The 24,765-nt window shown below is 39.0% G+C and overlaps 1 protein-coding gene across 4 annotated transcripts in view; it reads right to left on the bottom strand.

Moving 5' to 3' along the window:
* The window catches only part of slc30a5 (solute carrier family 30 member 5), a 36,991-nt gene that overhangs the window by 11,815 nt on the left and 411 nt on the right, over nt 1-24,765 (bottom strand). The window contains exons 2-9 of one of the 4 annotated variants that reach the window (XM_043706469.1): nt 24,150-24,247; nt 21,540-21,665; nt 16,982-17,048; nt 9,250-9,335; nt 6,157-6,244; nt 2,320-2,407; nt 2,080-2,156; nt 36-206 (exon numbers count right to left, since the gene is read on the bottom strand). In XM_043706469.1, the coding sequence (XP_043562404.1) occupies nt 36-206; nt 2,080-2,156; nt 2,320-2,407; nt 6,157-6,244; nt 9,250-9,335; nt 16,982-17,048; nt 21,540-21,665; nt 24,150-24,220 (774 nt within the window). In that variant the 5' untranslated portion in view covers nt 24,221-24,247. Of the gene's footprint in view, nt 1-35; nt 207-2,079; nt 2,157-2,319; nt 2,408-6,156; nt 6,245-9,249; nt 9,336-13,337; nt 13,387-16,981; nt 17,049-21,539; nt 21,666-24,149; nt 24,260-24,765 lie in introns of those variants that run through there. The other 3 variants (XM_043706486.1, XM_043706477.1, XM_043706495.1) reach the window with 3 other exon arrangements.

The raw sequence follows: 24,765 nt of genomic DNA, 5'->3' as shown, positions 1-24,765 counted from the left end.
TGCAACCACTGTGATAAATATACTATATGTATTACCTCTGTCGTTGCAGTCAATATGACTACCCATGGAAACAATAACACCGCTGAAGTTAGGGTAGATAATGTATGCAGGCGTTTGGCTCCACCGACATCCACAGACAGCTTTCTAGAGGCTGTATGAAAACCAACTTTGAAACACAGTGACATCACCAGTAATAAAACCCCACCCTAAAAGAGACAAATTACAATTCTGAGATGGTTAGCTTCAATCAACATCACCATTTTAAAAAAATGTATGCTGCAAATTAAAATTCCACTAACTGAATATGGGTCAGTTTTTATATTTCCTCGGCCCCAGTCTTTAAAAGTTGTTGTTTTGTTTAGAGTAGTACCTTATACTTCAGTCTCTGGCTGAGACAGTGAAGTCGTAAGGTAGTCAGCTCTGAAATTCATCAAAGTGCTCTTCTCCCAGGGCGAGTAAATTATAATTGTGTGGATAGCCATTTTGAGTTCATTCTGTACTCCCCTTGGATGAAATATTCGAGATAGACAGTTCTTTATGTGGGAAATCAAAAGCATGAATATGTACGTGTCAATTTCATAAACTGATTACAAAACTATTGGGCTCCCAATGTTGCCAGCCCAATCAGAAGGCTGAATTTCTTATTAGCCCCATTTTTGGACATGGATGCAGCTGAGATAAGGAAGAGATCTCCAAGGCATCTCAGGTATAAACACAACCATGTTGGAAGGGGAAGGTGTGTATCATTCATTTAAGAGATGGAAACCTCTTTAGTTAGGTTTGAGGACTGAGTGGCCAGTCTTCAATTGTTGATCCCTGAAACAGATGTAGAACCTCCCTCTCCAGTGCCTCCTGGATTGTTGCAAGGAAGCCACCCGCATTAAGCTGGCAGAGTTTGCACATGACAAGTCGTCATTTTAAGTTTAAAATCACTCCTAGTTAATGCCTGAAACTGACGGGCACTCTCTCTCTCTCACTCTCTCCAGAGGACTGGCAGTAAAAATATCCACCAGAAGTTAATTGCTCATTGGGAATCCCCATTGCTCGCCTAGTTGGTTTTGAATTTCCACAGTGGGATCTTTAAACCATTTCTGGACTAGTTAAGGCCTGTGCTGTTGCTCAAAATCAGTTTGCGCATCAAGACCATCTTGTGGTGTAGGCTAAACAATGACTCACATGGTTGATGACTGTATGTAAACTACACTTGACAAGGGAATTGCGTGGTGCTGTGCAGACACTAAGTAAAATATGATGGAAATGGTAAACAATGATTTATGTATTCTTTAAACAGCAAGTTTTAGCAAACAGGTTTGGAAAAAGTATATGATTTTGGAATGCTGAGTGCGACTTCGTTTGACAATTTTTAAATACAGTTTAAAATATGGATGTAGGTTTACTTGCTGAGTTTGAAGGTTCATTTCCAGATGTTTCGTCACCCTACTAGGTAACCACTTCAGTGGGCCTCAGGCGAAGCACTGCTGAACATTCCTGCTTTCTATTTATATGTTTGGGTTTTTTTGGGATGGTGATGTCATTTCCTGTGGTGATGTTATTTCCTATGGTGAAGTCACTTCCTGTTCCTTTTCTCAGGGAGTGGTAGATGGTGTTTGTTGATAGAGTTCCGGTTGGAATGCCATGCTTCTAGGAATTCTCGTGTGTGTCTTTGTTTGGCTTGTTCTAGGATGGATGTGTTGTCCCAGTCGAAGTGGTGTCCATCCTCATCCATATGTCAGGATACTAGTGAGAAAGGGTCATGTCTTTTTGTGGCTAGTTGGTGTTCATGTATCCAGGTGGCTAGTTTTCTGCCGGTTTGTCCAATGTAGTGTTTGTTACAGTCCTTTCACGGTATTTTGTAAACGATCTTAGTTTTGATTGCTTCCAGACAAAACGTCTGGAAATGAACCTTCAAACTCAGCAAGCAAATCTACATCCAAAACCTCAAACTGAGCTACAAATCTTCTCAAAACTTACTAAAATTAAAATATATAAATGCTAATTGCTTAAAATGGTTTAGAATATTAGGGTGACACCCAATCAATATTGCTAGCCAATGTCACCCTTGCTATTATAAAGAATTACCTTGTGGTCTGCTACTCCAAGTAGAGAGATGACTGTGTATAGTGCATGTGTTAAAGCACTGTCATGATGGCCCTCAGCTACAAGGTAGAATTTAGTTATGGAAATAAGCATAGTATGCATATAAAATACTGATTAAATAAATCAGTCAGATTTCATTATCCAACAGCAGGATATTGTCCAAATAAAAAAGAGAAACCCACACATACATCTTACGCAATGTATTCTTAACAGAAAGGATACGGTGTTCAGCCATTTTCGCCATCAGATCATCGTTGTCAAACAACAATAAACATATGACAGCGATAATGAAGAAAGCTGCTCCTCTTGTCTACGGATGGATAAAAATACATTTTGATTAATAAAATGTAACTTGACCCCATAGAATGGTTTAAACCAAGAGCCACAACCTTTCTGGCTGGAGGCCACCACTTATACATGCAAAGGGATCCCTTGCCCTACAGATTTGAAAAAGTCTTCGAAAAGCTGCATTAAGAAAGAAAGTGCTAAAATGGAGAAAATAGTAATGTTTATATTTGCTGGTAAACTGATAATATTGATAAATGCAGGAAATTCATCAAATAGTGCAATCTCAGGTTCTTTCAAAGGCTTCAAGGCCAAGAGCCCTAAATTACTGGGATGGCAGATGCTTGAAACTCTCTTCCACAAATAGCAGTGGATACTAAATCTAAATTGTTAATTTTAAATCTGAGATTGATGGACTTTTGTTAAGCAGAGGTATAAAAGATATGAGCCAAAGGCAAGTATATGCAGTGAGGCCATAGATTAACCAGAATCTCATTGAATGGAACAGGTCTGAGGAGTTGAAAGCCTACTCCTGTTCCTAAGATAATGCTCATGGAACTCAAGTTAGTTTGTGCTGCCATCAGTTGAGGAATAGGATAGCTCCTGGAAGGACAGAACATGAAATTCTTCAAGAGGAAGACAGTTTTGAAGGACTTTATGACTCAGGTTGATAGCCTACATATTAAGTGAATTGCAAAGACAATTCACAAAGTCTGATGTTTAATGGTGGTGGCCAAGTGGTATTATTCCAGAGACTTAGGTAATGTCCTGGGGACCTGGGTTCGAATCTCACTATGGCACATGGAAATCTGGAATAGTCTAATTCCGACCATGAATCCATTGTTGAGTGTTAGGGGAAAAACTTTTGTGGTTCAGTGTGCTTTAGGGAAGGAAACTGTTCTTCTTACCTGGTCTGGCCTACATGTGATTCCAGATCACAGCAATGTGGTTGACTCTTAAAACTGCCCTCTGAGCAATTCAGGATGAGCAATAAATGCTGGCTTAGCCAGTGATGCCATCATCCCATCAAGAAAAATTATATTTTATAACTGACTGCAAATTGCTCATTAACTTACACTTAATTTATATCGATTTTTGGTGATAACAGTATATAGATAGATAGAAAAGATGTTTTGCGTGACTCTTCGTAAAGTTAAAGAAACTATTTTAAACAATGGAATCTTGCAGCAACTTTCTTTTACTAAACAAAAGAGATTCAGATTTTTCAAAAAACAAGTTACTGCTCTTTACACATAATGCAATAATAACCCAAGGTATCATGCTGCGTAAATAATACACAATATTTATAAATACAACTTGTTAACCCTGCAAGTGATGATTCTCAGTTTACAATTGGCTTCATTAAATATCCTCTTCATACCACAATAGCCAAATGCAGTGGGAAAAAATGAAACACACAAGCATTACACAAATACATGACACAGCAAAGGCAACAATGTTTAGGAAATGCATTACTCAATCTTTGGTCACACTACAGAAGCCCTCTGATTGTATTAAATGTGGTTATAAATAAAATTGTTCAAGCTGAATAAAAAGACTAATTAAAATACATTAAATTAGTTATAGTATCACAATCAATTTAAGGTCTCCTAGAGGAAACCCATCCAGACACAAGGAGAATGTGCAAACTCCACACAGTTGCCAGAGGCTGGAATCGAACCCAGCTCTCTTATATTATGAGGCAGCAGTACTAACCACTGAGCCACTGTGTCTGACGTGGCTTAGGATGGAAACAAAATTGAGGAACACAACAACTTTCTTGTCTTTCTTAAAATAAAAAGTAAAATTTTCAATGGACACCAGATTTTATTAGTGTCTAGATATTCATGAAACATTTTTCTTGTGTTGATGTGATTGTGCTTCAGAGATACTGTAATGTGTATTTGAAAACGTTAAATGTTTCTTCAAATAATATTATTTGGGTCTTCCGTAACCTTTGATAGTAGTACTGTTTCAGTTTGTTCATAATGTATGCAGGGTACTGGATTAGGGCTTGCCCTAATGTCCTCATGCACATAACTTTGTAAAAGACCAGGATATTATTTCCATTGTTGCCACTTTGCATGGCACTGTTTGTAACATAATCAGATTCCAAATACAGTAATCTCCCACTTATTTGGCACATGGGAAATAGGAGATGCCTGTTCCTGAATCTGCTGACTGCATGAGATATACTCATGGCAACTGGAAGAATGCAAGTTGATTTGTCACAACCACAAGATGAACGTGTGTTTTAGAATCCAGTGGTGCAAACCAAAAGTTTCCATTTGAATGTGGGAATTCTCACTGTGAGTACATAAGAGAAACTTCAGGTCAGTCTTGAACTAACTTTAATAAAACAGTGGATCCATTATTCCCTTCCAATTACTTATACTGTCATGTCCCCATCATCTAGGTCTTAAGCATCTGGAATTCCTCTTTTGAATCTTTAATGCCAGTGCATGATAATTCTGAATGTTTGGGATCCAGGTGACAGGGACTTTAGTCAACTTTGTGTTTCTACATTGATGATAATCCACTGGAATAAAGCAGTCAGCCACTGTTCATTTAACAGTCAACATTATAGGGGTTAGTGCTTTTTTTTTGAAAACATGGAACACTATGTCCAGCTCTATAGGAAGAATATTATTAAGCTGGAGAGGGGTCAGAAGAGATTTACCAGGACGTTGCGGGTATGGAAGGTTTGAGTTATAAAGAAAGGCTGGATTCCCGAGAAAGTGGTGGATGTGGGTACAGTTACAACATTTAAAAGGACATTTGGGTAGATACAGGAATAGGAAACGATTGGAGGAATATGGCCCAGGAGCAGACAGGTGGGACTAGTTTAGTTTGGGATTATGTTTGGCACGGACTAGTTGGACCAAAAGGTCTGTTTCCATGCTCTATGACTCTATATGTATCTATATATGTATTATAGCACAATAAACAAGATCATCTACATGTAAATTATCTAATTCTCAAGATGCAAATACTAAACTTGTCCAACATATTAAATGCTAATTTTAGCAGTCAATGAGATTTCAAAGACATAATAATTTGGCTCTCAAAATTTCATTTTACTTATTATTCAACGTTTAATCTGAATGCTACATAGACATGAGTGATGTCATTCCTCAAAGCATCTCAATTCATCAAAATTACATAAAGGTACTTTAATTAAACAAATCAATTAAAAAATTTTACATCAATGCACTGTGCAAATTCATTCTTACTAATGGCAGATATTGATTAAATTTGCATTTATTTTTCTCAGATCTAAATTTAGGTTGTGATCACATCACCATGAAGTAAATTAAGTAAATGTTTATATGTTCTGATTAGCACACCATTCAGGAAACAGGTTTTATTATGTTCATCGCTAGAATTTTAGAATTCTAAATGGTAGCTATAATTAAGCAATATTTCTTTTGTGGCCTTTTTTAGACCTATAAGCATTTGCTCCTAGGAGCAAATTTATCACTTTATTGTTTTAAATTTAATCTAATAAATTCAGATTTGTAAGTATTCAGCACATAGTTTCACAAATACATTTCTTTAGTTAGAAATTCTTTTTGCAGAAACAAACAAGCCAAAATAATTACCAAATCTGTCCACAAAAATCACAGTTGTAAAAATGTTTTCAGTTAGATCATCTATTTAACCAGTTCCAGAATATAATCCCTAAATATAGAAGGGCAACATTTCCAAGAACAATGTTCTTTGTATTTTCACAGTAAGAAAAAGTGTATGGAATGCATTCGAGATGGACTGTACCTTTGCTGGGCCTCCATCAGAGCTGGTAAACAAAACACCAAGCAGAGAAATGACAACAATGTCACTATGCTCGAAGAGAAGTACTGTTCTGTCAAGAGAAAATGTAAGGGCACACATTTTTAGTATTCAAAGTCTTTAATTAAGATGATCAGAACAGAGAAGTACCATATCACACTAAAAATGCCACACCAAAATACAGTAGAACCGACTCACATTCATATATTATTCAAAAAAAGTATGGATTGAATTGGATGATCATTGAAAAGCAGCAAATGAATGCAAGGACACTTCCTCACAGGAAGGAAACATAGATAAAAGGGGGAGTAGGTAATTAAGCCCATCAATTCTGTCATTCAATATCATACTGGCTGATCCTCTGACTCAATGTCTCCTCAAGGCCTCTGTCTCGCTCTCTCCCTTTACCTCTTGACACCTTTAGCTTTTAGAAATCTATTTTGTGTTAAAAGACAGGCAACATAAAAACAACATTTGCCTATTTCGTTATATTTTGCTAAACAAGGCACTTGCAGAAGCCTGCAAGCAAGTAGGAACAGCTGTACAGCATGAGCAGGCAAATTTTAGGCTGTGGAAGCTCTGATTGTGCCAATGTTATGCCAAGAAAAATGCACTCTAAAGGAGCAAAACAGGCCTAAAATGTAAAACAAAATTCTCTTTCACTAATTATTTTTAAAATGCACTAACCACCTCATGATCTTACCATCTGGTGCATCTAAATGAGTTTCCCAATCTCATGTGTACAACAGTCCTACCATTTTGAATATTATGTCTAATGCTGCTGTGCTCAGAATCTCAGGATAATTGTCAGCTAAGAGACAAATACTTATACCACACAGAGTTCAAGCTAGAATTCAAGTTTCAGATGTACTTCACTGAAAAGCATAGCCGTAATTTGCCCTGCTCACTTTCATTTGTATCACAATTCCAAAACAAGAGTGTTCCCGGAAAACTTTAAAGTGAAGAGGAGGAGCGTAACCCAAACAGGTAGAATTAGACCTGTTACTACATTTACCAGGCAGAGATCATCTGCAGAATGAGAGTTTGGCCACTATGTAGTAGCATATGTGATGGAGCCTGGAGAATAGCACACATTCGCAATTGTTTACTGCAGTTTTGGCTTTTCAACTGAGTACATTGGAATTTCAATGCATCAGTTTAATGTTCACTCAAGTTTTAACCCTTTTTGAAAAATCAAGTCAATGCGAAAGTAGTTTTGTTTGTGCATTCTTTTCATTCCTCTCTGAAGGTGCTAACTCTGGCATAAGGTGAATACAGGAAATCATTAACTTTTTTTAAAAATGTGACCGTTCTTCATATGCAATTCTGCACAGACTGCACTAGCAAGCTATTTGCTACTGTAGCTAGCCCCGACCTATCCCAAACCGATGCACATTTTTGAGAAAATGGAACAAGTCTTGTCTCCCCTCTACCCCAAGATTGCTGAGGACAGCAGTAAAGCAATAGCAGCCACTGCCTTGGTTTTCATGTATTAACAGCATAGACAAAAGTTTAAGCCAGATCTGCATTGGCAAAGTAAAACATTGAAGAATGCCTTTTTCCACTAAAATATCGTTGCAGGCCATTAAAAAATGATGTGTCCTGTCAATTGTTTTCATTATAACAGGTGAATGTGGAGAAGAGGTTTTTCATAAGTGATTTATTAGCATAATATTGCAAGAGTGCTGATCGCAAAAGGATGTATTAACATAGCAGAAAAAGGCAGACATAACAGAACATTTCTAACATCAAAGTACCACCTTCAAGGAAAAGAAATGATAGAAATACAGAATGACCTTAATGCTTCCTCGAGTTAGTCAATTTCCCAAATATCTGCAATGTGGTACAAAAAGCTTTAGTTTTGTCTAGTTTCACCTACATGTGGAGCAAGTTATTTACCTGCTGCGATACAACATATCTGGCTACTGAGCCAGTAATGTAGCTCCTTATTGTGGATTTCCACAAGTGAGACACTGGATTTTGATACCATTGTAGAATGCTGAACAACTGCATTGTTAATATTAAGGGATGGGGAACAAATGCTGGCCCAGCAAGGGACACAATACAGAAACAGATAAAAACAATGAAGCCAAAATGACATGAACAGGGGCGTAGCTTTGGTTCAATTTTGTTATGATGGTATAATCGTTAGAATAAAGGTTTTATGTTTATTTGTACTAACATTTATCTTTCGACCCAATTTTGTCATTTTCAGGCCCTCTACAATTATCTTAAATTGTATTACACCCTACTTGCACCTTTCATCTGTTTTGGTTCATTCGCCATTACTACATTCAATTGTAAATCTTCCCTTCTTGAACTTCTTACACAGTTTGTTACAAGGGACACTGTACACATTGTAGGAACTTCATTTCCTTATTTACCTTTCCGAGATCTTCTGCTCAATTAAGTTTGGGGCGTTCTAATCCCAATGATTATTATTCTATATTGATCATTCAATTCTCAATTTGTCTATATGTTTCTTCTTGAACTCCCTTTCATTGGTATGTGGTTTGTGGACCACACTAATTATAGAACTGAACCTATATTGTTTTTATCTCTATACACATGGATTCTATTTTTCTGTGCTGATAGCTGTGCTCCTTTCTTCTATTGCCAATAATCCCTTTTACCTAGTCACTCCACATCCCTATTATCTATCTTTTCAAAAAAAATGCCAATGTTTAATTACTGGTCCTGTTTTCTATGTAACAACGTCACAACTCCTCTGTGTGCACTAAATGCATTGGTGTACAGACAATTTAACTCATTCCTAATAGAATTTCCTCTCACTTTACAGTTAACCAATGTTTATAAGCTCCTGTTCTACAGCTCTACTTACTCCCTTGCCATCAATGTTTTAGAACCTGCAACTAAAGCAGCCTTGCTGCAGTGTATTTGAAAATAGTACATTCTATGGCCAGAAAGTGTCAACAGCGGAGGAGCTTTTTCATTCTGGACAGTATTGATCTTATTGAGTGTTTTGGAATTGCAATCCTCCAGACAAGTCACACTGCACCAAAATTATTGCATTAAAGTAAAACTAAATACTTGATACATAATTGAAAAAAAAATTACCTCAAGGGTCCACAAAGTGTGAGTCCAAAGAACCACAACAGCAAAATAATGCAACCGCCAACTGCATGTTTACCAATCTTGATCCACTGCAAAAAAATATAATCATCAGGTCACAGAGACATACAGCACAGAAATAGACCCTTTGGTCCAACTCGTCCATGCCGACCACATATCCCACCCCAATCTAGTCTCACCTGCCAGCATCCAGCCCATATCCCCCTCCAAACCCTTCCTATTCATATACCCATCCAGAGGTCTTTTAAATGTTGCAATTGTACCAGCCTCCACCACTTTCTCTGGCAGCCCATTCCACACACGCACCACCCCTGCTTGAAAAGTTTGCCCCATAGGTCTCTTTTATATCTTTCCCTTTTCACCCTAAACCTATACCCTCTAGTTATGGACTTCCCCACTCCAGGGAAAAGACCTTGTCTATTTACCCTATCCACGCCCCTCATGATTTTATAAGGTCTATAAGGTCACCCTTCAGCCTCTGATGCTTCAGGGAAAACAGCCCCAGACTGTTCAGCTTCTCCCTACAGCTCAAATCCTCCAACCCTGGCAACATCCTTGTAAATCTTTTCTGAACTCTTTCAAGTCTCTCAATATCCTTCTGTTAGGAAGGAGACCAGAACTGTGCACAATATTCCAACAGTGGCCTAACCAATGTCTTGTATAGCGTCAACATGACCTCCCAACTCCTATATTCAATACTATGACCGATAAAGGAAAGCATACCAAATGCCTTCTTCACTATCCTATCTACCTGTGACTCCACTTTCAAGGAGCTATGAACCTGCACTCCAAATCTCTTTGTTCAGCAACACTCCCTAGGACCTTACCATTTAGTGTGTAAGAGCTGCCCTGATTTTCCTTTCCAAAATGCAGCATCTCGCATTTATCTGAATGAAACTCCATCTGCAACTTCTCAGCCCATTGGCTCATCTGATCAAGATCCCATTATAATCTGAGGTAACCTTCTTCACTGTTCACTACACCTCCAATTTTGGTGTCATCTGCTAACTATACCTCTTATCCTCACATCCAAAACATTTATATAAATCATGAAAAGTAGAGGACCCAGCACCGATCCTTGTGGCACTCCACTGGTCACAGGCCTCCAGTCTGAAAAACAACCTCCACCATTACCCTCTGTCTTCTACCTTTGAGCCAGTTCTGTATCCAAATGGCTAGTTCTTCCTGTATACTATGAGATCTAACCTTGTTAACCAGTCTCCCATGGGGAACCTTGTTGAACTGAAGTCCATATAAATCATGTCTACCGCTCTGCCCTCATCAATCTTCTTTGTTACTTCTTCAAAAAGCTCAATCAAGTTTGTGAGACATGATTTCCCACGCACAAAGCCATGCTGACTATCCCTAATCAGTCCTTGCCTATCCAAATACATGTACATCCTGTCCCTCAGGATTCCCTCCAATAACTTGCCCACCACCAACGTCAGGATCACCGGTCTATAGTTCCCTGGCTTGTCCTTACCACCCTTCTTAAATAGTGACACCACGTTATCCAATATCCAGTCTTCCGGCACCTCACCTGTGACTATCGATGATACAAATATCTCAGCAACAGATCCAGCAATCACACAGAGTTCTGGGGTACACCTGATCAGATCCTAGGGATTTATCCACTTTTATGCGTTTCAAGACATCCAGCACTTCCTCCTCTGTAATATGGACATTTCACCATCTATTTGCCTACATTCTATATCTTCCATGCTTTTTTCCACAATAAACACTGATGCAAAATATTTGTTTAGTATCTCTCCCATCTCCTGCAGCTCCCCACAAAAGCCACCTTGCTTAGAGGGCCCACTTTGAGGAGTCCTATTCTCTCCCTAGTTACCCTTTCATCCCTAATGTATTTGTAAAAACCCTTTGGATTCTTCTTTACCCTATTTTCCAAAGCTATCTCATGTTCCCTTTTTGCCCACCTGATTTCCCTCTTAAGTATACTCCTACTGCCTTTATACTCTTCTAAGGATACACTCGATGTCTCCTGTCTATGTCTGACATATGCTTCTTTTTCTTAACCAACCCCTCAATTTCTCTAGTAATCCAGCTTTCCCTACATCTTCCAGTCTCTCCTTTCACCCTAATAGGAATATACTGTCTCTGTACTCTTGTTATCTCATATTTGAAGGCTTCCCATTTTCCAGCTGTCCCTTTACCTGCAAACATCTGCCCTCAAATAAGCTTTTGAAAGTTCTTGCCTGAAATATCAAAATTGGCCTTCCTCCAATTTAGAACTTCAACTTTTAAATCTGGTTTATCCTTTTCCATCACTATTTTAAAACTAATAGAGTTATGGTTGCTGGCCCCAAAGTGCTCCCCACTTGACACCTCAGTCACTTGCCCTGCCTTATCTCCCTAGAGTAGGCCAAGTTTTGCACCTTCTCTAGTACGTACATCCACATACTAAATCAGTGGTAAGATTATTAGGCTAGCAATAATGTCCTAGGCTAATCAAGCACAAACACTCAAGATTGTGAAATTTTAATTTAATGAAATCTGGAATTAAAAGCTAGTTTAATGGTGATGTGAACACTGTCAACTAATGTAACCACCTATCTAGTTTACTAATGTCCCTTTAGGGAAGAAAACCTCCTAACTAGTATCTGGAAACCTATGCCAAAATTTACAGAGCTGTCCCACAGACTAATAAAGCAACAAACTGAAATAGTCATGTTCACAGATTCATGCCTCTATCATTACTATCAAGCCAGGAGGCTAAACCTGGTTCAAGCATGACTTGCTTAGCAATAATCTGTTAATCTGTACTCAGCTCCTGACCTTTTTACAGCCTCAGTCCAAACACTGGCAAAACGCTGAACTTCGGAGATGAGATAAGAATGACCTTGACATCATGGCAGCATTTGACCAAGGAAGAAATCAAAGACCCAACAAAGCTGGCGTTAGTGGGAATAAAGGGAAAATTTTTGACTGGCTGAAGTCATACATTGCAAAAAAGATGGATGTGGTTATTGGAGGTTAATCATCTCAATTCCAGGATTTCACTGCAACTGCTCCTCAGAACAAAGCCCAGTCCATCATGCAAACCAGCCTGTCATCCACTGACTTCATCTATACTTCCTGCTGCCTTGGGAAAGCAACCAACATAACCAAAGACTCTCAAACAAAGGGAAATCTAGCCATTATCCTTTGATATCCAGATCCCTTGAATTAGATTAGATTACTTACTGTGTGGAAACAGGCCCTTCGGCCCAACAAGAAGCGCAACCCACCCAGGGCCATTTCCCCTACATTTACCCCTTCACCTAACACTACGGGCAATTTAGCATGGCCAATTCACCTAACCTGCACATTTTTAGACTGTGGTAGGAAACCGGAACACCCTGAGGAAACCCACGCAGACACGAGGAGAATGTGCAAACTCCACACAGACAGTCGCCTGAGGCGGGAATTGAACCCAGGTCTCTGGCGCTGTGAGGCAGCAGTGCTAACCACTGTGCCACCCACATTAGATTACAAGTTTTTTTGGAACAGGTTTTTTGCCAATTGAGTGGGAATTATATAGCTTGTCATATTATCCTCTCTCTTCAACTAACCAGTGACTTTCACATGTAATGGATTGGGTACTCCAGGTGGATGGTTAGTGTATGGCTGGGATGAATTCCTTTCTCAGCCTCAGCACATTGCCCAAGGAGATTACATCTAATGCCCCTATCTAGGTGATTGTCTGGATCTTCTGTAAATATATCTGCTTGGGTTTATGCTGCTGAATGATTTTGGAATTTATACTGCACAAATATTCAGCCATCTTAGAAGCAGTGGTTTTCTGTTACTGGAATGTTGGTTCAGTCCTTTTCAAAAAATCAGAAGTGTTTTCCAACCAGTAAACTAATAATGTATCTTTTTCATAAAGCATGGCTTCATAACATGACTCAGTTGTTAAAAATGTTTTTAAACTTTGTATTTAAGATGCATTCTGAAATGAATACAACGTTAAATCTGCTGGGGCATATGGGATGAATCAGACCGATGAGGCTAATGCACAACTCAATAAATAAAATTGATCATAAATTTGTCATAAACTCAATAAACTCTACCTGATTACATAATCTATTGAGTAAAGCTTTAAGTAGGAAATGCTGAAACCTGAAAACAAAAGAAAAGCACAATTACCTATCTGACCAGTTCTACAATGTATAGATGCTACTGCTAAATGTTTAAAAATCCAGTTCTCCTTTATATAGTTTTTTATATTCACTGACTAAGAGGCAACAGTGTAATCAACTAGGTGAAACTGATACACATGGCTCTTATATTGTCATCCCATTATAAATTAAATATGGTCAGAAAGGGCTGTGTGCTATAATCTATAATTGGTCTACCATGGTATGTCTGCATTCCGAGAAAAATATCTCCAGTGGACTGGCTCACCACCCTATATAAATGTCAATAAGCACGTGTCGCTTAGTGCATAAATTATACTTGAGAAAACTAATTTTAAGGTTGGGTGCGGGAATAGACAAGTTTTGATCATCTGTTAACTTTGACATTGTCTAAAACATTAATATCTTTCGAGAAAATCAGTGCTCCTCAGACTGAACTCTGGGGGAACACAACTACAAATATTTCTCATGTTTGAAAAACAATCTCAAAAACCTCTATCAAATTAGTTAAACACAAGTTGCTTTACAAAATCTATTCTGACTTTCCTTAATTAATCCACCTTTGATCAAATGATTGTCAACATTGTCCAAGATAATAAATTCTAAAATCTTTCCCATCACGTTAAACTGACTGGCCTGTAGTTGTTGGGTTTATCCTTGCATGCTTCTGTAAACATTTGCAATTTACCAATCCTCTGGCACTACTTCCATACCTTGGAGGAATTAGACAATCATGCCCAGTGCTTCCACATTTTCTACCCATACTTCCCTGAGATGCAGCCGTCCAGTTCCTGGTAACTTATAAATATCGGTGTGCAATCTGTTTAATTCCTTCTCAAACAATTCTTAGCTCATCCAGTATTTCAACTGCTTCTTCCTCCACTATGACTCATCTATGAAGTACCTCAGCAATGCCTTTATTGGCACATACCCTTTTTAGTCACTAATTAGTACCACCCCTCCTTCTACCTAATGCTCATTTGGCATTGAAGACTTTCGGATTCTCCGGTGTTAGCTGCCTGTCTCTTCTCAATCTCTCAAACTCATTTTCTTATTTACTATCAGTCTGAACTTTCTCTAATCAGCCTGGTTTTCAGTGGTATTATCAATCTGACATTTGTTACACTTGCTTTCACTTAGGAGGTGGCTAGCTGGTTGTTGATAATGCAGAGTGACGCCCACAGCGTGGGTTCAATTCCTGCAACTGGTTAAAGTTACCACGAAGGACTCTCCTTTTCAATATCTTTTCTGCCTGAGGCATGGTGACCTTCAGGTTAAACTATCATCAGTTCACCTCTCTCCAATGAGAGATTAGACCAACAGTCCAGTAGGTTTATGGTAACTTTACTTTGATTCCTGCTTGTTGCACATTATTGTACTCCACTGAAACTGTGGAATGAACATATATTGACAAACAAAATTTAATGTAGAAAAGTCTAAAGCAATACATGTAGGTCGGAAGAACGAGAGGAGGCAATTTAAAATTCAAGGTACAATGAGGATGTAGGAAGAGGGAGACATAGCAGTACATTAGCACAAAATTAGTAAAGGTGACAGGGTATGTTCAGCCAACAGTTTAAAAGGCACACTGGATGTGGGCTTTATACAACTGCTGCCTCACAGCACCAGATGTTTCCACACTGTAAGTAATCTAAGTAAAAAGCATGGTGGGGAACGTAAGGGGAGGAAAATATTTGGAACATTACACAAAAAAGGAGAGAGTGTACAGCCAGCTGGATCTGTGCAGCAAATAACATGCACGCAATTGGCCAAAATAGCCTCCTGTGATGTGACCACTTTGGGTAGTATAGTTTGCACTGGTTATGTTGCTGGAAATAAGAACTTAAGAAATAGGAGCAGGAGTCAGCAATTCAGTCCCTCAAGCCTGATCCACCATTTGATACAGTTATTTGAAACACCAGCTAAAGAACAAAGTAAAGGTACAAACATTTTCAAAAATGATGTCGACAGTACAACATAAATCCCAGGTGATTTCCAACTCAAGTCTCAGGCAGAATCATAGAGACATACAGTACGAAACTAGACCCTTCAGTCCAACTTGCCCATGCCGACCAGATATCCTAAATTAATCAAGTCCCATTTGCCAGCATTTGGCTCATATCCCTCTTCAACCCTTTCTATTCATATATCCATCCAGATGCCTTTAAATGTTGTAAATGTACCAGCCTCCACCACCTCCTCTGGTAGCTCATTCCATATACACACCACCCTGTGTGTGAAAAAGTCACCCCTCAGGTTTTTTAAATCTTTCCTTGCTCACTTTGAACCTATGCCCTCCAGTTTTGGACTCCTTTACCCTAGGAAAAGACCCTGGCTATTCACCTTATCCATGCCCCACTATAAGGTCACCTCTCCGCCTCCAAAGCTCCAAGGAAAATAGCCCAGCCTATTCAGCCTTTCCCTATAGTTCAAACCCTCCAACCCCAGCAACATCCTTGTAAAGCTTTTATGAATCCTTTCAAGTTTCTCTATCGTTCCAATAGCAGGGAGATTAGAATTGAGCACAGTATTCAAAAAATGGCCTCACCAATGTCCTCTACAGCCAAAATATGGCCTCAACTCCTATACTTGATGCACTAACCACCTTCACTACATTGAAAGTGGAGTTGCAGGTAGACAAGGAACTATAAAGCAGCACTCAAGCTCTCTGTTTGGCAACACTCTCCAGGACCCTACTATTAAGTGTTTAAGTCCTGCACTGATTTGCCCTACCAAAACCTCACATTTATCTAAATTAATCTTTCACTGCACAAAGGACAATGCTGTGTTAACATACAACAAAGAAAATTGCTTTGTTCATAATCATTGAATTCAAGTGTCCAATATCACTGACTCAAAAGTTTTAAATAAATCCTTGTAATGGAGCACATTAAAAACAATTGCTGTGTTGGGACAAAAGGAACTTTGATTCAGCAATCCAACTACAAAGGGAAAGGACTAATATTATTTCACCATGCTAAAAAGTGAATCTAGATACGAAAAATATTCAGTTTTAATAAGTGCAAGCAGGATTGACAAGTGTAGGATTCGCAACATTATTTTATTTGATGTCTGAAGCAAAGACAGCACAGTAAAATGAATAATTGAAATAATTATCTTAATATTCATATATAGAATGTGGTGTGCTAACATGTACAATGCTAGGATGTTTCTGCAGATTCAAATTTTGTATGCTGTAACTAGAACTTCAAGATTGGCAATTTAACAATCCAAACGACAGTGCAGATTACATAAATGAGCTTCTAATAAAATGACACAGTACTCATGTAATATAAATAATCAAAAAACCGTTTTTAATTTTAAGTATTTGTCAATAAATATTATGCAAGACCAATAGGAAGTGGTCATCATTCCAACTAAATATAAACTCTTCACTACTTACACGATTTTCCTACATTTAAAGCTTGGGCTCACAAAGACAATGTCCTAATTCAGAGTGTCAAATCCTAATTAACAAAATTAATAACAGAATTAAATTAATTTGGTCAGCAGAGGGATAAGCCTGGGTCAGGTTATTGTGAATAACAGTTATCTTCTTGAAACACAATGTAACTCACCAGCCGTCTTGATATTGGTTTGCCAGTAGAAAATGGTTTTTGAAATAAAACCAAGAATATCGCAGATCTGACAACAAAGAAAATATAATAAATGCTTAAGAATGGTCTAATTTTCCAACTGGGATAAATGAATAGTTAAGTAAACCAGGAGGTGGATGTAGTCATTTCCATTCCTCACTATCAGCTGGATAGGTTTATGGATGCATAAGAAATGAAATTTTGTTATATTGAGCCTTTCCTCACAAATTAATTATTTTATATTTATTATCTTATCCACAGCATTGTTTATTGAATCTGGGTACTGCTTCAGCCTTAGAGAATATGTATGCTCCAAATGGATACCCACCTTCCTTGAACAGATCTGACACATTTGTTCCTTTTGTAACAGAAGGTACAAATACAGAGCATTTAACACTAACCTCAAGAGTACAAACAATTTTATTATATAGTAACAAAGTACTGTACTTGGAAAAAGCATCAGGCTATTCAGCCTTCTCTAACATTCAACAATATGACTCTTATAAACTCATGGCTCACCGGATACACGTTCATTCTCACTGTCTTCCAAAACTCCATCCAATTCTCCAAGATGGTGCTGGAGTTTGGTGACTGTGAGCTCTCCCAACAAATCACCCCCTCACATCTTTTATAGTTGTTCTACTCTTAAATCTCAACGCTAAGTCTGTCAGAATTAAAAATAATGATCTTTAAAATCAGAGCTGACAATCTTTCTTTTGATCTCCAGAAACAACCAATGGCCTGAATGGATCTGACCTGAAGACAACCAGAATCACCCAGAGCAGCCCATTGCAAAAACCAACAGGGCCGGACTGCCGACACTGGAACCATGATCGCCATCTCGAAGTGACCAGCCACTTACAGACTTCACAAAGGCCCGACCAGGACATCGCTGACACCACCAACCCCGATATGGAGCCCAACCAGACCGAGAACAAGACCATCCCCCACCTCTACAATCTGAGGGTTTCTCAATTTACCAGCTGGACTACATGGTATCCTTAGACAAGGCAAAGGGCAGAGGGGCCTGCCTCTTGGCATTGTGATGTGATGACTCTGGCGAGTTATTGCTCCCCAGACCTAGAATAGACAGTGAAGTTCCGTCACTATTATCTGCAGCGGGAGTTTACTTCTTCTATCCTGACTGTAATTTACATCCTACTCCATGCAGAAGTGAAGAGCGCATGTGATGAAATATACACTGTCACAAACAGTGCAATACCTCGAGTCCCTGTTCATTGTAGCCAGTGACTTCAACCAAGCCAACCTCAACAGTGTACTACCAAAATACCACCAAGATTTCTCCTGTCCCACTGGAGACCAAAACTTCCTAGACCATTGCTGGACAACCACCAGCGATGCCTACTGCTATACCCCCACCTCCATTTTGGTAAATCAGACCATAAGGGTATACTCCTCCTCCCAGTTTACAAGCAGAAACTGAAGCGTGAAGATCCATTATGGAGAGTTATACAATGCTGGTCTGAGGTAATGGATGAACGTGGACTGCTTGGAGTCCATATTCAAGAATGTCGCCAATCTAAATGAGTATGTTACTACCTTTACAAACTTCACGAGTAAGTATGTAGAGGACTGTGTGCCAAAGAAGTTAATCCAAGTGTTCCTGAATCGGAAACCATGGATGAACCAAAAGATTCACTCCCTACTGAAGTCCAGGTCTGAGGCGTTCCAAGCCAGGTCACCCTGATCTATACAGGAAATCTAGGTACAGTCTTTGCAAAGCCATCACGGACGCTAAGAGACAATACCAGATTAAACTAGAGTCCCAGATTAAACTAACCGCACAAACATATGTTGACTGTGGAAAGGTTTACATGATATGATGGGCCAAGTTAAGTTGAGTAGGGTGGTGTATCTTTGTCTTATAGGTGGAATGTGGGAGGTATACATGGCTATTTCCTTGCCATTCAGAGCCATTTACATGTTCATCCTCTATTCAGAAATCAATGAGAACATTACAGTTGGAATTTGATTACTCCCCTATAGTTACAAAACAATACAATTCACACCAGATCTGGCCGTTAAGGGATGATTTGCATTACATTGTTTCTAGAGATGAGGCGGTCATTGTATTGTGTCTTGAATGGCATGTGACTGTGAGGAAGTGGTTAGGGGCTGTCTTGTGGGCATTACTGACTGTGATGTAAAGATTTTGTATAAAGGAAAGACTGTTTCCTTTGTTCAGAGAGAGCTTCCATAAGCATGGTGAGGAGTGTTCAGGGTTTCTCCAAAGTTTGTATTGTACTGTGCTTAATAAATTTTGCTTGTTCACAGAAATTGGCACATTGCAGTTGCATCAAGTGTGTAAGTACCTCACGAAAAAAGAACTCAACACGCTGAAAATGCATTCCTCCCTGATGAGCTCAATGCATTCTGATTCTAAATTGTAAACATTCTAAACTCAGATACCTAGAACTCTCTTTCCCATTCTGCAACTAGATTGCAGTCTGCATATTAGGAAATCAATCAGTAAGGATAGGTGACAACACCTCAACACCAGGGCCCTGAATATTGTGTACTCAGCCCCTTACTATACTCCTTATACACTCACGTCTGTGTGGCTAAATTCAGCTCTAACACCATTTACAAATTTGCTGATGACACGACTGCAGTGGGTTGGATCTCAACAATGAGAGGGAAACCAGGATGTTTATAGACAGCTTAGTGGCATGGTGTAAAGACAATAACCTCTGCTGGCAACAATGTCAGCAAGACAAAAGAGCAGAAGACACCTTCATTTCTGTATCAATGGTGCTGAGGTGCAGATGGTTCTGAGTTTCAAGTTCCTAGGGGTAAATATCACCAACAATCTACCCTGGTCCATCCACGTCAACGCTACAGTCAAGAAAGCACATCAATGCCCCTCAGAAGGCTAAGGAAATTATACAATGACTCACCGATGTTTATAAATGCACTACAGAAAGCATCCTGTCTGGATGCATCACAGCTTGGTATGGCAACAAAGCTGTGAACACAGTCCAGTCCATCATGAAAACCATCCTTCTTTCCATTGACTCTGTCAACACTTCCCGCTGCCTCAGGCAAGCAGCCAACATAATCAAAGACCCCTTCACTCCGGTTACATACTCCTCCATCAGGCAGAAGATACAAAAGTTTTAAAACAAACCAACATATTTATGAACACCATCATCCCTGCTGTTATCAGACTTATGAACAGACCCCTCATACTGGTGTTGATCTTTCTCTGCAACCTCTCTGCAGCCATAATACTATATTCTGCATTCTGCTCTATTACCCAAATGTACTTATGTAAGGTATGATTTGTTTGGTTAGCACGCAACACAATATATTCCACTTTATCTCAGTAGGTGACAATAATAAATCAAAATCAAATAATTCTGCCTTGAGTAAGTTTGGCTTCCACTACTTTCTGGGAGTAGAGAATTCCACAGACTACCAACCTTGAGGAAAAAGTAAAACTCAACTTTTCGCATAAAGGGAGACATTATATTCTTAAACTGAGTCCCCCAGCTCTGCTCTCTTCTGTCCTACCCTAAAAAGGAAACATCCTCCCAGTCCCACCCTTTCAAGTTCCTTTTGAATCTTGTGTTTCTGCAAATTAATCTCTCATTCTTATAAACTCAAATGAATACAGGCCCAACCTAATCAACATTTCCTGACAGGATAACTCCCTTATCTCAGGAATTAATCAAGTGAACATCTTGGGGCTTCTTATAAAGCAATTTTATAATTTTTCATCATTTTGGAGAGCAAAACTGTACACAATAAAACAGATATGGTCTCACAATAAGATTTCCCTCCTTTTATGCTCCACTCCCCTTGCAATGAATACCACTATTTCATTTGCCTAATCACTTGCCATAACTGCATATTAACTTGGTGATTCATGTATTAGCACATTAGATCCCTCTTTACCACAGTGTTCAGCAATCTTTCTTCACTTAAATAGCATTCTGCCTTTCTATTCTAAAATCAAAGGATAGTTAAACAACTTATTTATATTTATCTCATCTACAGCATCGCTTATTGAATCTGGGTGCTGCTTCAGTACATCACCTAAAGGAGCAACGCTTTGAAAGCTTGCGATTTCAAATAAACCTATCGGGCTATAACCTGGTGTTGTCTGACTTCTGACCAGATCTCGAGAATAAGTGCTCTCCAAATAGATACCCCCTTTCTAGAGCAGATCTAATAAACTCATTAATTAATTACCAAAGTGACAATGATAATTTTGAAACATTAGATTATTTATTTTCCCACTTGTTCCATGTTGCCATCAGGTTGCCCAGATGTAAAGATATCACAAAGATATGTTAAAATTAAAATAATTACACTGTCTATTCCTTTCTTTTCAATGCAATTAAGAAAAATCTTATGAACTTCTTATTGCTATACAAGTCCTTGTGAATCTCTACAATATTACTAAAATAGTAATACATTTTAAAGCAACTGCAAAGTTACAGAATCTCAGACGTTCATCCAATCTTTCTTAAATTACTGATGGTGCCTTTGAATTATTTTCATGTTAAAAACTTACCCCAGCTGGATTATGAAGACAAACTGGACAATATGGACAACTTTAAGGAGGTCATACGATTCAAAAATTCCAATAACCTTAAGGAGCTTTGCCAGGCATAGCAGTGTGATGTATCGTGTTAACCTGCTGCAAGAATACCAAAAATAGATCAGTTTTTTTTACATACCCTTGAATCAAATAAGTCAAATGTCCATCCATAGTAATCGTCTAATTTTTAAACTATGGATACAAATTCAGCAGCATATGGGCAATTTTATTATTTATACATTGAAAATTATAGTTACGCCTTTCAAAATTTCCATTGCACAGCATTCTTAGCCTTGAAGAATCATACACAGGTGGCTCTTCAGCCCATTAATCTTCTCTTTGAAAGAGCTAGTTAGCTCACGAAAAATTTACAATTATTCCCATTTCCTCTCAAAAGTTGTCATTCAATTTGCTTTTAGACAATGCACTCCAGATCATCACTTTATGCATAAAATAAATTCTTATCTTCTCTTGGGTTTATGCCATTAATTCTGTTAGATGTTAAGATATTTACAGTCTTTGCCTACAATGCTGTATATTAACATATTTTCCTTTCATTGTCAAATCTGCCCCTCTCCAACACTTAGTGAAAAAGCCTTTACATTTCCACATATTATTAAAGATTATTGGGGGTATGTGGAAATATGGAGTTGAGGTTAAAAGCAGATGAGCCACCATCTCATTGAATGGCGAGGTAGGCTTGAAGGGCTAAACAGCCCTCCCTTGCTCCTTGGTTGCACAATTACTTGATACTAAGCATTAGAAATCCATAAGATGCTTTCTGTCAAAAGCTCAGGGTTAAAAAGCATTTGGCCCACAATGTCTTTATGAGGCACCGTACTGAGATGAAACATTTAGCATGAACCAGCCAAATCTAGTCATTAGATTAGATTCTCTACAGTGTGGAAATAGGCCCTTCGGCCCAACAAGTCCACACCGCCCCTCCGAAGGGAAACCCACCCAAACCCATTCCCCTACCCTATATTTACCCCTGACTAACACTGTGGGCAATTTAACATGGCCAATTCACCTGACTTGCACATCTTTGAATTGTGGGAGGAAACCGGAGCACCCGGAGGAAACCCACGCAGACACGGGGAGAACGTGCAAACTCCACACAGACAGGTGGGAATTGAACCCAGGACCCTGGTGCTGTGAATACTATAAATAAAGTGACTAATTTAATGAAAGAAAATTGAGGTGTTAATTAAATTAAAATGAATTACTGGAAATAAAATATATAATATGCAGCACCTTAGTACATGCTAAGAAAGTCAGAAAACATTAGAAATGAATGGGACTTTTAGGGGCCTTGAAGGGTAGTCATCTTTGACAGAAGCCAGACAGGAGGACTAAGTAAATTACAAGAATTCAAACAGACAGCATAAACAAAGTGATAGGATTCTGTGTTGCCATATACATTAGAAGACAATGGAAGTCTGTGTCTTTCTGCCATATAGACAAATTCTAAGTTTTAAAAGACAACACATATATACCTAAAAACAAAGTGCAGCTACTTTAGGACCCAATATGGTCCTAAAAGCTGAGACAAAGACATTCTAAAAGAATTATACTACATTATGATTACAGTTTTCTTTAAATCTTCTTGGAGTGAACACCCATTCTTTTAAGGTGGCTTCAAACACTACATAAATTTAAAGTAGAATAATAACAATTATTTAATATTATATGACACAGTATTCATTCCTATTTAACTTAGAACTGATTCTTAACAAATATAAATATTCATAAGTTTAAAAACTTAGCCATCTCATACTTAATTCCTCACTGCACACATTAGTTAACAATACCTAGAATTATTAAGTCAGGAAACAGTTAATTGCAGGACCCAGTCTATACCTAGTAAAGCTGACTTAGATCCTACTAATGATCCGAAATTTTTTAGTTACGCTTTTAAGCTAATAAGTTTGACTGGGTAATTACCTTGCTGCATATTAACATATTTTCCTTTCATGTCAAATCCAACCCTCTCCAACACGTAGTGAAAAAGCCTTTATATTTCTAACTGTTATTAAAGATTATTGAGTGTATGTAGAAAAGTGGATAGTTAAAGATAGAAAAACTATTAGCAATAGAACTGTTTAAATTAGATGAAGATTTATTTTACCTTCCTACAAGTTGAACAGCAGAAATGGAACATACAGAATTATGGATCATACCAACATTTTGTATACAGAATATGAACCCTGGTTTCCCAAGAATCATGAAATAGATGAGAAAACTTTAAATCTACAAGCCAGTTTTCCAAACCTCTCTGAATTTGAGAATTGGACCCTGAGACATAATTAGTACATTTCAGTTTCTGGTCAAGGATAAGCCCTGGCATGTTGACGGTGGGTGGTAAATAATGTGTACATCAAAGTGAACGCAATATGACAGCACCAACAGCTTCTTAAGGAGTTCCAATCATCCTTTGGGTGAATAACTTACTCAATTTTCCTCTGACCCTGCAACTTAAATCTATTATCCCGGTCACTGACTACTTGTTCCTTCCCATTTAGTCTGTTGGTGCTGCTGATATCGTGATCGATCAGTTTATTGACCACCCCCAGACACATTTACCTGGAGCTGGGCGCATCGACAGGACCTAGCCTGGTGCTGGAGATGATGTTGTTGCTGTATTTCTCCTCCATCCTTCACCCTCGGCTCGGTGCCACCGCCACCGCCACCACCACCACCACTTCCTCCTCACATGATACCCGCCGGCATTCACTTCTCACAATCACAGGCCCGAAGCCTGCGGCTCCTGCACCGAGGAACCAGCCACGTCAGGGGGAAGGCACCGAGAGACCACGTCCCGATTTCCCGGAAACCGGTGGGTGTGCGCGATGAGGACCAGCGAATTCAGCACCGACACTGACCCTCAATCAGCCGCCGCACGGAAAAACACAGCCTAGCAACCGGAATCAGGACTTCACCGGCATCCCCACACAGAGCTCCCTGCCGACTATCACCGCACAGTCCTCCCCACACAGAGCCCCCTGCCGACTATCACCGCACAGTCCTCCCCACACAGAGCTCCCTGCCGACTATCACCGCACAGTCCTCCCCACACAGAGCCCCCTGCCGACTATCACCGCTCAGTCCTCCCCACACAGAGCTCCCTGCCGACTATCACCGCACAGTCCTCCCCACACAGAGCCCCCTGCCGACTATCACCGCTCAGTCCTCCCCACAC

Source organism: Chiloscyllium plagiosum, chromosome 2 (genome assembly GCF_004010195.1).
Source record: "Chiloscyllium plagiosum isolate BGI_BamShark_2017 chromosome 2, ASM401019v2, whole genome shotgun sequence".
Classification (NCBI taxonomy): domain Eukaryota; kingdom Metazoa; phylum Chordata; class Chondrichthyes; order Orectolobiformes; family Hemiscylliidae; genus Chiloscyllium; species Chiloscyllium plagiosum.
This window is presented reverse-complemented; position numbering and strand designations above follow the sequence as displayed.